At 47.2% G+C, this 15,840-nt stretch overlaps 2 protein-coding genes across 2 annotated transcripts in view; both read right to left on the bottom strand.

Annotated features, from left to right (window-relative positions):
- The window catches only part of Impa2 (inositol monophosphatase 2), a 30,437-nt gene extending 30,001 nt beyond the window's left edge, over nt 1-436 (bottom strand). Inside the window, exon 1 of the mRNA XM_051200812.1 lies at nt 148-436. Coding sequence (XP_051056769.1) covers nt 148-246 — 99 coding nt within the window. The 5' untranslated portion in view covers nt 247-436. The remainder of the gene's footprint in view (nt 1-147) is intronic.
- Tubb6 (tubulin beta 6 class V) overlaps nt 1-15,840 on the bottom strand; it is a 192,041-nt gene that overhangs the window by 91,613 nt on the left and 84,588 nt on the right. The window lies entirely within an intron of this gene.

Genomic DNA, 15,840 nt, shown 5'->3' with positions numbered 1-15,840 from the left:
GGGGTGAAGGGCCAGAGCTAGGTGCGCCCCAGAAATAACACAGGCCCTGTCCGTGCAACTTGCCCCGCTCCCGCCCACGCGCCCGCAGCGCGCCCACGCTGTCCATCTCGGGCGTGGCTCGGGGCTGGACCCCGCGACCCTGCTCACCTGTCCGGCTCGCAGCGCCAACTGCACCGCCACTTCGAAGCACTCGTCCCAGGGGCCCACGCCCCACACCACCGCCTCCTCCTCGCTGCTCGGCTTCATCGCGGCTCCGCCGGGCCCCGCCACCTTCAGATCAGTTCCGCGTGCTGCGGCCGGACCCAGGATCGCACGCGTTGCCGCCGCCAGCACCGGAGGCTCCGCACGCTCTTCTCGCGTTCCCGCCAAGCCGTGCCTCCGCCCGCGCGCGGTGCAGCAGGAAGGCCGGCAAAGAGTTGCAGCCCAACTAGGCGCGCCTCGTGCCCCCTGCCCCGCCTCGTTATCCCCGCCCCATCGGACCCGCCCCCTTAACCACGCCTCCCAACACACGGCCTTGCCCCGCCTCTCCACCCAAGGCCCCGCCTCTCATCATTAGTCCCGCCTCCCCACAACACCCCCGCCCCGCACTCTTTGTCCCACCCCTCACCGTTCGCCCCGCCCTGTGCAGAGTTCGCTCCGCCCTCTCTCCGCCCCCACCGCGTGCTCGCCCCGCCTAGCCACGCGACAAGCCAAGCCCACTTCCCAGCCTGTCCCGGCCCTGCAGAAGCAGGGAGTGCAAAGTGGGCACTTGCAGCCTCTGGTGGCTGGTGATGGGCGGCCTCTGTAAATCCGCCTGCAACGGATCCTCCGGAACTCATTCCCCAGGGCAAGTAAAGCCAAGGAGTGCGCAGGTGTGAAAGTGGCAGGGAGCTGCAAGCCAGACACCTAGACTGTCACTGGGGTCAATAAAGCTGTTTAAACTCAAAACTTGTTTGGAGACCTAGCTGTGACTGTGATTAGAATTTCTATAGCGAGGAGTGACCTTTTTAACCTTGGGCACTGAAAGCTAGGCCACGCCTGTTATGAAAATTCAAATACTAGGAAGGCATTTCCTGAGTGTCCAAGAGTTTAAGTGCCTAAATAAATTATGGAGTGTCACTTCTTACGAGTCTGGGAGAATGGGAGTATGTGTAAAACCATCTTTTTTCCCCTAAGTTAACCTAAAGATGGGAGTAAACCTTTTTAGCTAGTTAGGGTCTGTCTCACCTAGTTCACCTCTTGGCACAGAAAAGGGAACCAAGGATTGCCGCGGTCATCATGGGGCTGCTATGCTCCATCTTTGTTCATGTTTTTCATTTCGAGATAGCGTGTAGGCTCTGGGCGGGCAGCTGGGGAACTTGCATGGGACCTAACTAGGCCCTCTGAATTTGGGTGGCAGTTATGTGGCGTGATCTGTTGGGGAGAGGGGCTGGCAGTGGGACCAGGATTTATCCCGCGTGCATGAACTGGCTTTTTGGAACCCATTCCCTATGGTGGGATACCTTGCTCAGCCTTGATGCAGGGGGGAGGAGCTTGGTCCTGCCTCAACTTGATATGCCAGACTTTGTTCACTCCCTAAGGGAGGCCTTACCCACTTTGAGGAGTGGATGGGGGTGGGGTGGGGGATGGGAACAGGAGGACAGGGAAAGGGAACTGGGGTTGATGTGTAAAATGAAAAAAAAAAAAAAAAAAAAAAAAAGAGTGTAGGACTTCAGAAAAACTCCCGAAAACCATTCGAAATTCTTCTTTTATAAATGAAGCGTGAGGCAGGCGAAGGTGCCTTAGCATGGTGTTTCCAAGCCGAGTTAGATCCCTGGAGCCCATTTTCGAAAGTTGTCCTCCGACCACATGCGCACGCGCGCAAGTACACAGGCATGTACAGAAATAAATATAGGTAATTTTAAATTGGATGGAAAATCAGGACATGACCACTCCAAGACATTGTTAAGAAGGTTTATTGTAGAAATGAGGGCGCCAACAGCCACAAACATCTGGAAGAGTCCGCACCGAACATAGCTTGCAGACTGACTCAGACGGGTCAGTGGGTGGGGATGGGGTGGCAAGAGGAAAGGTGGGGTGGGCAGACCAAGAACGATCCAGGAGTTAAGCAAACCAGGAGCCAAGAGAACCCAAGAGGATATGTAGCCAAAATGGCTGAGTTATATAAGGAAGAGAAACTGGGGGGGGGGGGAGAGGTTTAGGGTAGGGGGCGGGGCGAGATGTGAGGCCTATCAGCTGCTAAGGCTTGCCCAGGGTTTCTTTTGTTTGTTTGGTTTTGTTTAATTTTGTGATAACTATTACTTTTTAAATTGTGTTTTATTTTTTACTTTCCAATCCCAGTTCCCCCTCTCTCCTCTCCTCCTACTCCCCCTCCTTCCCCCTCCCAGGAACCTCCCATGCTTTCCTCAGAGAAGGTAAGGCCTCCCCCAGGACCCGAACTAAGTCTGTTCCATTGCCTCTTTCAGGCGGGACTAACCCCCCCACCCCCTCCCCGTGTCTGGACTCTCTCCATTGAGAATGGGCTCCACAAAATCAGTTTGTGCATTAGACTTAGATCCTGGTTCCACTGCCAGTGGCCTCATATACTGCCCAAGCCTCCCCATTGTCACCTGTATTCAGGGGTCCTAGTTCAGCCCTGTGCTGGTTCTGTCCAGGGTTTCTTTGAGACCTGAGAAGACATTAAAAAGCGGCTTGTGTTGCGTTGCTGATTTTCAAATTAGGCATGATAGAGTTTGACTTTGTCCCTGTGGTGGTGGTTGTGCACACCTTTAATCCCAGCACTCTAGGAGGAAGAGTGGGGCCCATCTCGTTGGAGCCTGACCTGGTCTACATAGTAAGTTTCAGGACAGCCAGAGCTACATTGAGAAACCAAAAAAAAAAAAAAAAAAAAAAAAAACTCAAAAGATTTACTTTGCCCACCCCCCCTTTTTTTTAAAGCTCTCCCCCACCTCCTGTCATCCAATCTGGAAGCTCAGATATAGCATTGTATAAAATTTTTATTACAGATCTGAACCCATCTATGGAAAATATTGATAACTTCCTCATCTGACAAATCCCTTAATGCAGAATAGTGTGTTTTTGACAGATATGACAGTTGAAGTCAGCCAAGTTTCTCTTTTTTCTTACCGCCCTTCAAGTACAGAATGGTCTTTGTGACGATTACATGAGTTAATATTCCTGTGCTTGACACTCATGTAGCCCAGCCCTTGGGCTGGAGAATTCAGGGTAGAGGACAGAGTATGCCAGCCATACCCTCTAACAGGCAGCTGAGTGGCAGAGCTCATGCTTCACATGTGTGGGGCCCCATCCTCAGCAACAAGCCCAAAAAAAGGCTGTTCACTCATACACCACCATAACATCAAGAGATTAATAAACCATGCTCCATATAATTGATATTTAATAAGTCTAAGTTACTTGCCTTGATTGCTTGAAGCCCTAAATCCAATCCCTGGCATTACAAAAATTAAGTAAATTAATAAATCTGTTATTCACTGAATACTGAAATCAGCCTTTTATAATGGATAACACACCCCTTCCATGTGTAAATGGCAGGTCTCAGTGGACATGTGAGATGGCTCTTCATCCACCCATGTCCTGTCCTTATGTTACCACATGCAGAGGCTGGGGCCATTCTAACCAGCAGGCACAGTGTGCTCTGGCTTAAACAAACTTTCTCAAGTTCCCCTTCCTTCAGTGTCCCTAGGCACTCCCTCCATGTGTGCCTTGATCACCAGGAGCTCTCATGCAAAGTGCATGGGCAAGAGCTCAAAAGCCAGAGGGAGGCAGCCTGTAAGGACCTGCCCTGGAGCAGAGCAAAGGCTAAGAAGGAAAATGCCAGGCAAAGGTTTCTTCTATCCACTTCTCTTATAGGGTGCTTTGAAATTAGATATTATCCTCTAGGGCCACATAAGTCCAAGAAATTGGCCTGGACATTAGATTCACTTCTTGGTTGATCTCATCTATTTAGTTATTTGGTTTTTTTTTGAAACTGGGTTTCTCCTGTTTTCCTGGAATTCACCCTGCAGACCAGGCTGACCTTGAACTCACAGAGATCTGTCTGCCTCTGCTTCCTGGACTCATTATCGAATCCCTAGAAGGAGACTCCTGATGATGTCTGACCATTTGTAACTTTATGTGTAAAAAGTTCTTTGGGGCTGAATTGTATGTTGATTGTCTCTGTAGCATGAGAAATAAAAGTCCCAGAGACTGATATTGGGGTTCAAGCTTCAAGCTGAAGATCAGAAGAGCAAAACAGCTAGCCACGAACTCTTACTTCTACCTCAGACCAAAGGGACAGGCCTCAAACTGCTCCCAACTTCACTGCTCCTCAGATTGACTCAGACTGCTTGCTATGCTCTCATTCTCAGACCAAATGCCGGTTCTGAGACCCTGCTCCTGTCTTATATACCTCCCTGGGTATTAATGCTGGGATTAAAGGCATGTGATCCCAGGTGCTGAGATCATCTTTGTGTGAGTTGTTTCTATTTAGGACTAGATCAATTTCCTGTAGTCAGTGTAGCATTGAACTAACAGAGATCAGCCTACCTCTTAATCCTGAGTCCCGGGGTTAAAGGTGTATATCACCACAGCCTGACCTCTATTGCTTGAGGCTGGCTTTGTTTTCCACTCTGAGATGTTTGTGATTCATGACAGTAGAAAAATTGCAGTTAGGAAGTAGTAGTGAAACAATTTTGTAGTTGGGGGTCATCACAACATGAGGAATTGGACTAAAGGGTCACAGGGTTAGGAAGGTTGAGAACCACTGATCTATGTGCTTCTGGTTCCTTGCCCCTCCCCCCAAGTCCCTGGGTTACCTGCCACCCTCCTAGGGTGAGATATGGGATATTCCATCTTGCTTTTCACCCTTCTCATGCTGATATCCTGTTAAAGGAAACTAGATGCTTGCTTCAATGATATCATAGACAGACTCCCAAGATCTAAATATTTCCAGAAATGTTATCTTGCAGTTCAATCACCCTTCACCTCTTATAAAGGCAGGTTACCTGGATAGCCTTCTATCGCGGTTAAATAAGGATCAGGATAAACAAATAGGCCGAATAGATGTTTATTCAGGGAGAAATAACTTACAACCTAGACAGATGAACACCAGGAAATCCAACCCAATGCTCTCCTGTCTGAGTCACACCCGACTCTCCCTCGACTTCCTTCCACAGGTCACTTCCGCCCATGGCTCCACCCCCCAATGGGCGTGGTCAGTGCCACAGAAGGACTATCTCACTACAGCCGTCAATCTCTCTGGGTTCATGGTGGTCCCGACTCTGGTTCACTGGAGGAGAGGATGGTCTGTGTCAGTTTATCTTCCTCTGTTAATCCCAAAGATGGCTGGGGAAAGACCACTGATCCAATTATCATGGCCACAAGCTTTAAAAATAAAAATTAAGTACATAAAATACCTTTCCCTAAGGCAGGGATCGAGAGGTTAGCATTGGATGTGAGGAAAACAAGGCTTTTATAGCTCAGGGGTTAAGGGTCTCCAAGTGGGGGGGGTGGCAGTAAAATAAGAGGGGTTACAGGAGCAGAACATCATAACAAGTTAGCCCTAAAGACCTTCTGAAACAAAGACATGGTTGCCAGGTGGGCATAACAACAGGTAGTCATAACAAGGTCATAACAACCCCTTCGAAACAAAGGTAGGATTGCAATATGGCTATTAGCTTTTTGAAACAAAGACAGGATTGGGATTGCCATTCTTGCACAGTCAGTACAGGACCATTTGCAGTTAAGGTTACAGGTGGGGCATGGCCCAATCCTTGAGAAACAAACGTTTAATCATAAACAAGAATGAGCCTAGTGTCTCTTTACCGTAAGTTGGTGTGTAAGCCTAAAATGGAGGGAGGCAGGCTGGTTCTTCACCTCTATCTGAGATATGTTTTAATTCCCTGTGGTGCTCAGAACCAAATCCAGGATTTTGTGTGTACAAGGCTGATGCTTTCCCACTGTTTTTGTTTGTTTGTTTTTTAAAGAGCACTTTTAGGTTTATGGTAAAATGAGAGGACGGTTCAGAGAGTTTATACTTTCCCACATAGCCTCTTATCTTTGTCAAATTGTTTTATTTTCTCTATCAGCATTATACTGTACGTACGGCATGGCTTTGTTTTGCGTTCTTCCTCCAACCAATGCCTGCCACACCCCTGCAGGGTATGTATGATGGCTAATCTTGATTGTCAATTTGACCGCATCTGCAATCAACCAAAACCTAAGCATCTGGGCATGCCTGTGAGGTACTTTCTTGATTGGATCATTCCAGGTGGAAAGGCCCACCCTGAATTGGGACCAAACCTTCTGGTGGCAGCCTATATAAAAGGACATGGAAGAAGGATGCTTTTGTTGTTTGCTTGCTTGCCCTCACTCTTGATGGATAACTTCATCTATCCTGCTGCTGAAGCATTCTTTGCTGGTATTGGAGTTTACTTTTTTGGGATTCTAACATATACTGAAGACCAGTTGAAACATTGACTCTGTGGACTGAACAACTGGTCTCTTGGACTTTCCTATCGGTGGGCAGTCATTGTTGGATTAGCTGGACCACAGTCTATAAGCTGCTCTAATAAATCCCCTTTCAATATAATATATATTGTAGCAGCTACAGCAACTCCATTTTTTACCAAAGCAACCAAGGATTCTAGAAGTCTGAGATTGGCCTGTCAGCAACTTGTGTCAGAACATTCCAGGAATTCCAGGAATGTGAAAGACCCAGGGTGCTTGTCCACAGGAATTGCATCTGCAGAAGCTTGCATCCCCAGCAATGAATTGTGACTTTTGCCTTTAAAACTAGCTTCCACCCACACTTGGCTCCAGCCAGGGCTGCACTCCCAAATCTGACTAATGGCTGATTCAAATCTGGGTAGAGTCTGGGTGGTTTTTCACAACAATTATATATTACACATATGTGTATTATATTATACATACATATTATAATGACATGTTGTGTATGTACATATAATTCATTGTGTGTGTTCATTTTATCTGTTTGGTTCCTCCAGAGAACCCTAACTAGTCTGCTCACAGAGAAGACTGGAATTGAGATGAAAATGAATAGGGATGGAAACATTAGGGTTTATGTGGAGGGGTATTTGGACAGCTCTGAGCCAAGGAATGCCTCAGAAATTTATTGGGGGAGGGAGGGAGAGGCTGTTTTGGAGCAGGGAAGAGAGAGAGAGAGAGAGAGAGAGAGAGAGAGACAGACAGAGAAAGACAGAGACAGAGAGACAGAGCAGAGAGCTGTCTGTGATGGCAGGGATCTTTTAAGAGTACACATGCGTGTACGTGCATGTAGCATTTGGTGGCTGGTGATGTCACTGCTGGTGCTGAGTTGCTGAAGGCAGGCTCAGGGAGCTGCTGGTTTCTAACAAATGTACTCACAAATTCTCTGTTGAGTCTGCATTTTAAAACCAGATTGTGCTTGACCAATGCTTCTCTGAATTTTTTACTGAAAGATTATGGCCCATTTGTATGCATGAAAGTTTTATTTCTTTACAAAAATAAAAACAAACAAAGAAAAACTGTTATGTGACTCCATTCAGTTTGAGCTAGGCAGTGGTGGTTCGTTCCTTTAACCCCAGCATTCCAGAGAGGCAGGGAGAGGTGGATCTCTGAGTTCGAGGCCAGCCTGGTCTACAAAGCAAGTTCCAGGACAGCCAGGGCTGTAACAAAGAAAACTTGTCTCCAAAATCAGAGAGAGAGAGAGAGAGAGAGAGAAGAAATAATCTTCACTAGCCCTAGAAAGTTTGTGTGTTGGGTCCACACAAAAATACTTCAAAGCAATTAGCATTTGGGAGGTAGATGTTGAGTATTACACTGCATCTGGTGCAGACATCTGGACATGGCAGCACCAAGGTGAGGGTGTGCATCTGTGGGTTTGAATAAGAACAGCCCCATAGGCTAGTATATTTGAATGCTTAGTCACCATGGAGTGACTGAGAAGGATTAGGAGAAAGGGGGAGGGCTTTGTTATGTCAGTGAAAGGTAACAGAGTACAAGAAGAATGCAGAATCCTATGTTCATGGCAGTGGGCAGGAACCTCTGTTTCTGGGGGATGCAGCTCAGTGGTAGAGCAGGCATGTGTCAGAGGCTGTTGTTCTTTTGATACAGTTATAAGAATAAAAGGTGGAGAAGGGGTGGGGGTGGCCCCGGGTGAGGGTCCCAAGGTCCCAAGGTAAGGGACCAAGTGGAGAGCAGAGCAGGCGAGGGTGAGTGAGCTGGGAGAGAATAACACTCCAGGCAGATAGAGCTTGAATGAGGAGTTTATTTAGAAAGGGGAGTGAGGGAGAAGGGAAGAGACAGAGGAGGCAGGAACAGAAGAGGAGAGGAGGGGGAAAGAGAGGGGAAGAGAGGAAGAGGGGGGTAGCTGATGGCCAACCGAAAGCAGGAGAAAGAGAGGAAGAGAGAGCAAAAGAGAAAGCAAAAGAGAGGGAGAGAGAGAGGGGAGTACTGCTTTAAAAGGGAAACTGAGTCCCTATATAGCCCTGTAATGAGTGATGTAGGGATGACATGGCCAAGCATGTCCTGCCCATCGTAAGGGGGCGGGGTCAGCAGACTGCTGGTTTCCAACATTCCCACCTCTTATTATTATTAAAAAGGTGGGGGTTGGGTGTGGCAGGTTAGGGAATAAGGATGTTGAGTTCTCAAGACTACTTCCTGCTGACTTGGGGGGCAGTGATCATCTTTGGGGGATCGGAGAAAGCCGGGGTGCTGCCGCATCCTGGTAGCTGGTTGTTTCGTCTCAGTCCTGAAAGTGTGGAACTCTGGCGTCACTTTGAGACCTGGCAAGGTGTTGTCGAGAGCAGAAGACATGGTTAAGTTTAGAAAAAAAGGTCTTGGTACTTAATGGAAGAAGTGCAAGGTAAGGGAGGGGCCCCGAGGGGGGGAGTCCCAAGACAAGGGAAGGACGTCCTGAGGCCAGAAAGAAGTTGAGTAATATTTATTTGGAGTGAATCTGACCTGTTTGGTTGGGTCCAATTCGGCTCCCTGGAACTTACAAGAATCCTTTGAGTTTGTGAAAACATAACTGTTAAGATACATTAGCAGCACACTCATGTTAGAAATGATTTGGCTAAAAGAATTAACACTTATGCAACTGACAGATCTTTAGCACAATGAAAAGCATAATAATTTTGAGTTTATAGTTATAGTTATGATCATATAGTGGCATAGTATAGTGTTTAGTACTCTGTCAGAATTGGATTAGTAGCTCATTAAAACTTTATTGATTAATGTTAAGAACATAAGCAGTAGCAACCTTTAAATACCCGTTTCTGAAATCTGTTTTATAACTCAACCTCCTTATTCCCTAACCTGCCACACCTAACTCTGCACCTTTTTAATAATAAGTAAAGGTGGGAATTTAAGGATTCAGGCATTACGCTGGCCTGCCCCTGTCACCTGGCAGAGTGCACTCAGGCAGTACTCTGGTCAGCCCAGGGTTCCAAGAGTACTAGTCTGAAGGCAGGTAAAAAGGACCCCTTTAAATGTCAGACCCCTGGCCACTTAGGCTCTCTTCCTCTCTCTCTTTCTCTCCTGCTTTCGGTTGGCCACCAGCTACCCCCCTCTTCCTCTCTTCCCCTCTTTCCCTCCTCTTCTGTTCCTGGTGCCTCTATGTCTCTTCCCTTCTCCCTCACTCCCCTTTCTAAATAAACTCCCCATTTAAGCTCTATCTGCCTGGAGTTTTATTCCCTCCCGCCTTGGTCACCCTCATCTGCTATGGAACCTGCTCTGCTCTCCCACGTGGTCCCTTACCTTGGGACCCCACTCATCCAGGACCACTCACCTCCCACCCCTTCTCCAGCTTTTACTCTTATAACTGTAACTAAAGAACAACAGAGGCGACCCTCCTGCAAGTTCTGTTTTTAAAAAATAAGAAATAAAATGTTAGCATTCAGGCACACCTTGGCCTGTATGTAAGACCAAGAATGAGGAGTTTTGGTTGGTTCCTCCAAGAACTCAATGTCCAGTCCAGTTGCTACAACACACAAGAGGCTTTAATGAACAGGAATCGTTTGCACAAACGGGCTCCCTCAGCACACAGGCCAGAGAGAAGCCCCATTCCCTGGCACAGGTGTTTTTAAAGGCAAAACCCATAAGCTTAGGGAGGGTGGGACCTTCTGTCCATTGAGTGTGTGACCCTTTGAGGCCAGATGGTCTGGCTGTTAGGGTCAGCAGACCTTAGGGCCTTGGGGTGTGCTAATTAATCTTGTCTGGGCAAACTGGAGTTGCAGCTATCTCTTTGTTTCTTAAGGACCCTATTTACCACCTGCTGACTCAAGGAAAGGAGTCAGTGTGAATTCTTGGTATCCTGCTATCTCAGGGCCTTGTGAGGGGAAGTTAGCAAATTCCAGGGAACTGATATTGGTCTGGGTTAGCTTTCCAGGTCAGACTGTCCTTTATTTTAAGTGTGTGTGTGTGGTTCCTTAACTTTACTTTTTTGTCTTTCAGGTATTCAGGACAAGCAGTACCCTGGTTCTCTATACAAGTTCAAAGGGGCCCTTAAGAGACAAGGCCCGCCCACTCCCTCTTTCTTTCCTCTGTTCCTCTGAAGAGGCAGCCTGGCATCTCTCTCTCTCTCTTCCCCCTCCCTCCCTTCCCCCTTCTTCCTCTCTCCCTTCCCTTCCCTCACTCTCTTCCCTTTCCCCAATAAAACTTCACACACAAGCTCAGTCTACATGGTGTGTTTGTCTGCCAAGGTTTCCCTCGTGTGGCATTATAACAGAAACTCATACTGTGAACATCTGCTAGTGAAGTTGATAGAAGCTTTTTATAGACAGACCAGCATTGCAATCCTAGTTTGGCCTTTTGCTTTTGTCTTTTGTGCTTCCAGAGTTCCCTTCCATGCTAAATGAGCAGGCTCCCTCCTAGCTACATCCTCAGCCTTGCATTTTAAGTAAAGAAATGTAATCAAGGTTGGTATGGTGGTGTGTCCCTTTAATCCCAACAGCAGGAAGGCAGGGCCAAGAAGCAAATGGATTTCTATGAGTTCAAGTCCAGTCTGATTTAAATGAATAAAAAAGTCAAGTAAATTTTTTTTTTTTAATTTTGTTTTGGTTTTTGAAACGGGGTTTCACTATGCAATAGTCCTGGCTGTCCTGGAACTTAGCCCTAAAGACCAAACTAGCTTTGAACTCACAGAGATCTGCTTGCCTCTGCCTCCCCTGTACAGGGATCAAATGGGGTGTACCACCATCACCCAGATAAATTTTTAAGACAGATTCACTTTTGTTTTATGCTTAGGGATGTTCTGTCCCCATGTGTGCAGTGCCTGAGGATGCCAGAAGAGGGCGTCAGAGCTCCTGAACTGGAGTTACTAGGTACTTGTAAGCTGCCTTGTGAAGCCTGGGAATTGAACCCAGATCAGCTGGAAAAGCAGCCAGTGCTTTTAACTGCTGAGCCATCCCTCCAGCACATCAAGTGAGAAAATTTTAAGAAAAGGTAGCAGAAGATACATTTGTTCAGGCATTCCTTGTTTAAAATACTGTCTTCATCAAGCTGCCAACCAAATGGTTTTGGATCAAATTATGTGCCACACAGAATGTAGATGAAGGACCACGCAAAACAGAACACTTATTAAGAACTAAACAAATCAATAAGCAAACCTTCTGGAACACTTCTTTTTGCCACTTTTCTCCCCTACCACCAGCACCTCCAGAAGACCTGGGAGGGAGTAGGCGGGGGTGGGGGGCGCTGGCTATGAGTCTGTCATAAACAACAGCAGCATGGCCAGCATGCACCACTGCATGCCCTCAGCACAGCAAGCATAGCTCCACAGGGACCTGGGGATCTAAGGACACACTGACTGGCCAACCATCAGTTACTGCGCAAACTCCATGAAGAAAGCCATTAATACAAAGTGGCAACAGCTAAGAGGCTCCTAAACACCTGTCTGCAAAGAGCTCAGAAAATATACAGAGTAACCCCCAACCCCAGAAGATTGGCACTATTACTTCCATTTTAGGAGGAAACCCCTGAGCTTAAGTAACTTGTTGGGTATTTTGTTGCCATGTGACAGGTGAACAAAGAGTGGTGGGTTTAAACCCAAGCCAGCAAATTCCTTGAGTCCTCATCAAAGTTAAAAAGTGTGTGCAGGGCTGGAGATGTAACTCGGGTGGCAATGTTGGCCTAACATACACGAAACTGAGGGTTCAGCTCCCAGTGCCACATAAACCAGGGGTAGTGGTCTCAGAACTTGAGGTGACCTGTCTGTTACTTAAGTCCTCCTCCCCACAGATCTGATCCTTCCTAAAGGCAGCCCAAATGAATCAATGCAGCCATTGACGTGTCCTTTCTTCTACCACTTTGTTATCTTCCCAATGACCTACAAGTACCATTCTAATGTCACCAACTACCACAAAACAACCTCTCTCATGGAGCAGGAGGTAAGGCCTTGGGTGCCTGTCACCCTCAGGTTCATGACACACTCACTAAATTACTGCCTGCACAGAGGCAAGGGTGACATTTACTAGCTCAGGTCTTGTGACAAGGCATAGCATTGAGAGACAGAGTTGGCACAATGCAAGCTGGGTAACAATATTCTAAGTACTCGGAGACAAGGTAACATCCAAAGGATTGAATTTATAATGTAGATCCTTTATCATCACTGGTGTGCCTGCCAACTACTGGACCTTGGTAAATGCCACAGTGGTGCCCATGTAACCAACACTGCAACCCAGAGCCTTGAGTCTGGGTGCATTTAATGAATTTAAAAACAAGGGCTGTCCTGGGGATGTCACTAAACAGTAGATCTGCTTAGCATAGGTGAGCACCTGGGTTCAACGCCCAGAACCATCAATAACAAAAGGCCAAAGGTCTGACTTACATTTTTCCTTACATTTCTCTAAGAGGGAGGCCAGCTGGATGCCAATAGGCATCAATGTTGTGCTAAGTAAATGACACTTATGAAATGGAAGGGCAGGTTCAGAGGTCACAGGACAACTTTGCAGACTCTTGCTCCACCTTTATGTGGGTCCTGAGGGTTATACTCAGGTGTCATGCTTGCCTTCCAAGCACTTCATTCACTGAGACATCTTCCTGGCTCCAGATATTTAAATTTTCATGTTTCTTTTGTTTCCTGTTGCTAGTGTTGTGAGAATCATTGATGAATACAGTGTCATGAAAGTTTTGTGTTTCAGATGGGGCGTTGGTGGTGCATGACTTTAGTTCTAGCACTCAGGAGTCTTTAGTCAGGTGGCTCTCTGAGTTCAAGGCCAGCCTGGTCTACAAGAGCTAGTTCCAGGACAGCTTCCAAAGCTATAGAGAAACCCTGCCTCGAAAACCAACCAACCAAACAAACAAAAAACAAAAAACAAAACAAAAAAAGCCAAAAACAACAACAACAAAAAAGTTTTGTGTTTCACCTTCTGATAGTTATATGGTCTTAGTTAGGTCTTTGATTTAAGTTAATTCTCTGTATAGTGAAGTAAGAGATTTATATAGTTACATAAGGGGGGGTTGAATCTGATAAAATGTATTTTATGCATTAGGAAATTGTCAAAGAATTAATAAATATACTATAACTTTTTTAACGGCATTATTCATTTAGTTTGTTTGTGGGAGGAGTAGGTCAGAGAATAAATGTTGGGTGTCCGTTTTTACCATAATTTAGGGCCTGGAGATTGAGCTCTGGTCATCAGACTTGGTGACAAACCAGTTGAGACATCTTTGTGTCCTGGGCAGGTGCCCGCTGCAGTCTGGAGACCTGCGTGCCTTGTGGGGGAGGCGGGCAGGAGAGGGTGGCCAAGACTTCGGAGCTTCAGTTTGGGGACTTTCAGGAGCAGTTTAAAATAGCTTTCCCCCACCCCCGCCAAGAAAAAAAAAAAAAAAAAAAAAAAAAAAGCCTGGCATAAGCGTGAAGTGTAGAGCTCTAGAAAGGGCCCTTTGGTGAGTGATGAGTGTGCATTCAAGTTCAAGCGTGAGAACTGATAGAACAGGTCCCCAAACGGCCTGGTCCATGTAGGCTGCCAATCAGGTCGTTACAAGTAGGGCAAAGGTCTCAGGAAGCACCGCTCTTTGCAGCTCCCGCTCCAGGCTCCGGCTCCAGTGTCCAACCAGGGGCTTTCCTAGGCGCTCGATTTACAATCAGGTGATTTGCTGCTGCGTCATCCTCTGGCTTGCTTCCAAGCAATAACCCCAAGGGCTCTCATTCTCCCAAGTTCCTGGTTATCTGGTGGTTATCCGGGAGGTGGGAGGCTACTTAACCCTTGCCTGAAGCTGACCATCGGGTAACGTATTCACAGACATCATCAATGTCCAGCCCCAGCCTATGCTACTTTGGGGAGTATGAGAGAACCCTGGGGTTCTGTGCCAAAGGCTTATTGGTAGAGCTAGTTCTGCATTCACTGGGGGCTTCTGTGGAGTGGGATGATAAGCTTTCTAAGCTTCCTAAGCTTCGGGAGGTGGGAGAGGGAGTGATGACACGATCTGGTAAGTGCACCAGAGAGGTCAGTACCGACATTCAGTGGAGGGGTCCTTGTGTGCTAGTGGAGTCACACAGCAGGCCAGACCCAAGAAGGCCGGTTGTTAACTCAAGGCTGTGTTCACACATCCTCTGCCCGTCGCCCATTGCTATTATTGACACTCGGTTCCTGCTGCGGCCGCTTCCTTCTCTCATTGTCCAGGTATCCCTTCTCCCCGCAGTAACACCAGCTATCCGTCATTTGAGCTTCACATAAACAACGTGCCCCAGCAATCAAGTTATTACTACATGCACACTTCTTTCTCCGCAAGCACCAGCCCACTCCACATCCTCAGCGCCACCAGGTGTCAATAGTGGGGACAGCAGTTCAAGAAGCTGCCTCTTCTTGTCCCAAGAGTTGAAGTTTTCTGGGTGATTTTTCCAACACTAGCAGAACCTGCCTCAGCATAACAAGACACTTACATGACGTTTCAGTAATTCCTACTGTTCTCTTTATTCCCCAGCTGGCAGTTTAGTAGGACCCTGTAGGTACTATCTTTAAAACATTTAAAGTTCCTCACAGAAAGAGCTGACCTGAACAAGGAGGAGCTCGTGGACCCCAGACTGATAGCTGGGAAACCAGCATAGGACGGGCCCAGACCCCCTGAACATGGGTGTCAGTTAGGAGGACTGGGCAGTCTATGGGGCCTCTGGTATCCCTAGTAAACGAAAGGACTTTAGGAGCCCATCCCACATAGATGGATACTCCCTAGGCACATGGGGGAGAGCCTAGACCCTGCCCCAAATGATATGTCAGATTTTGAAGATTCCCCCCTGGAAGGCCTTACCTTCCCTGGGGAGCAGAAAGGGGATGGGATAGAGGGTTGGTGGAGGGCAGGGGAGAGTGGGAGGGAGAGGGAACTGGGATCGACATGTAAAACAAACTTGTTTCTAATTTAAAGTTATTTTATTAATTTATGTCTTCCTGACGATTGCTCCTAATACACTCTGCACTGGGGCATAAGGTGTGGTTTCACTCCCTTCTGAGACTTGACTATAGAAACACTTGACATTCATTGTTTTTAAAAATTCAGCTTCTTTGATTTATTTAGGGAGACTGTGATACTCTTTCCATGGCTATAGTCTCATCAGTCTTTGTACTGTATTGTACTCCACTGTGTAAACACTCCTTGTCTCTTTCCTTACTGTCCTGCCTGGTTTGTGTGACAACTTGACAGCAGCAGAGAGGAAGGAGCCTCAGCTGAGGAAAGGCCTCCAAGAGCTCCAGCTGTAGGGCATTCTCTCAATTAGTGATCAATGTGGGAGGGCCCAGCCAATGGTGGGTGGTGCCATTCCTGGGCTGGTGGTCTTGGTTTCTGTAAGACACCAGGCTGAGGAAGCCATGAGGAGCAAGCTAGCAAGCAGCTTCTCTCCCTGGTCTCTGCTTCAGCTCCTACCTC

Source organism: Phodopus roborovskii, unplaced genomic scaffold (assembly GCF_943737965.1).
Source record: "Phodopus roborovskii unplaced genomic scaffold, PHOROB, whole genome shotgun sequence".
Classification (NCBI taxonomy): domain Eukaryota; kingdom Metazoa; phylum Chordata; class Mammalia; order Rodentia; family Cricetidae; genus Phodopus; species Phodopus roborovskii.
This window is presented reverse-complemented; position numbering and strand designations above follow the sequence as displayed.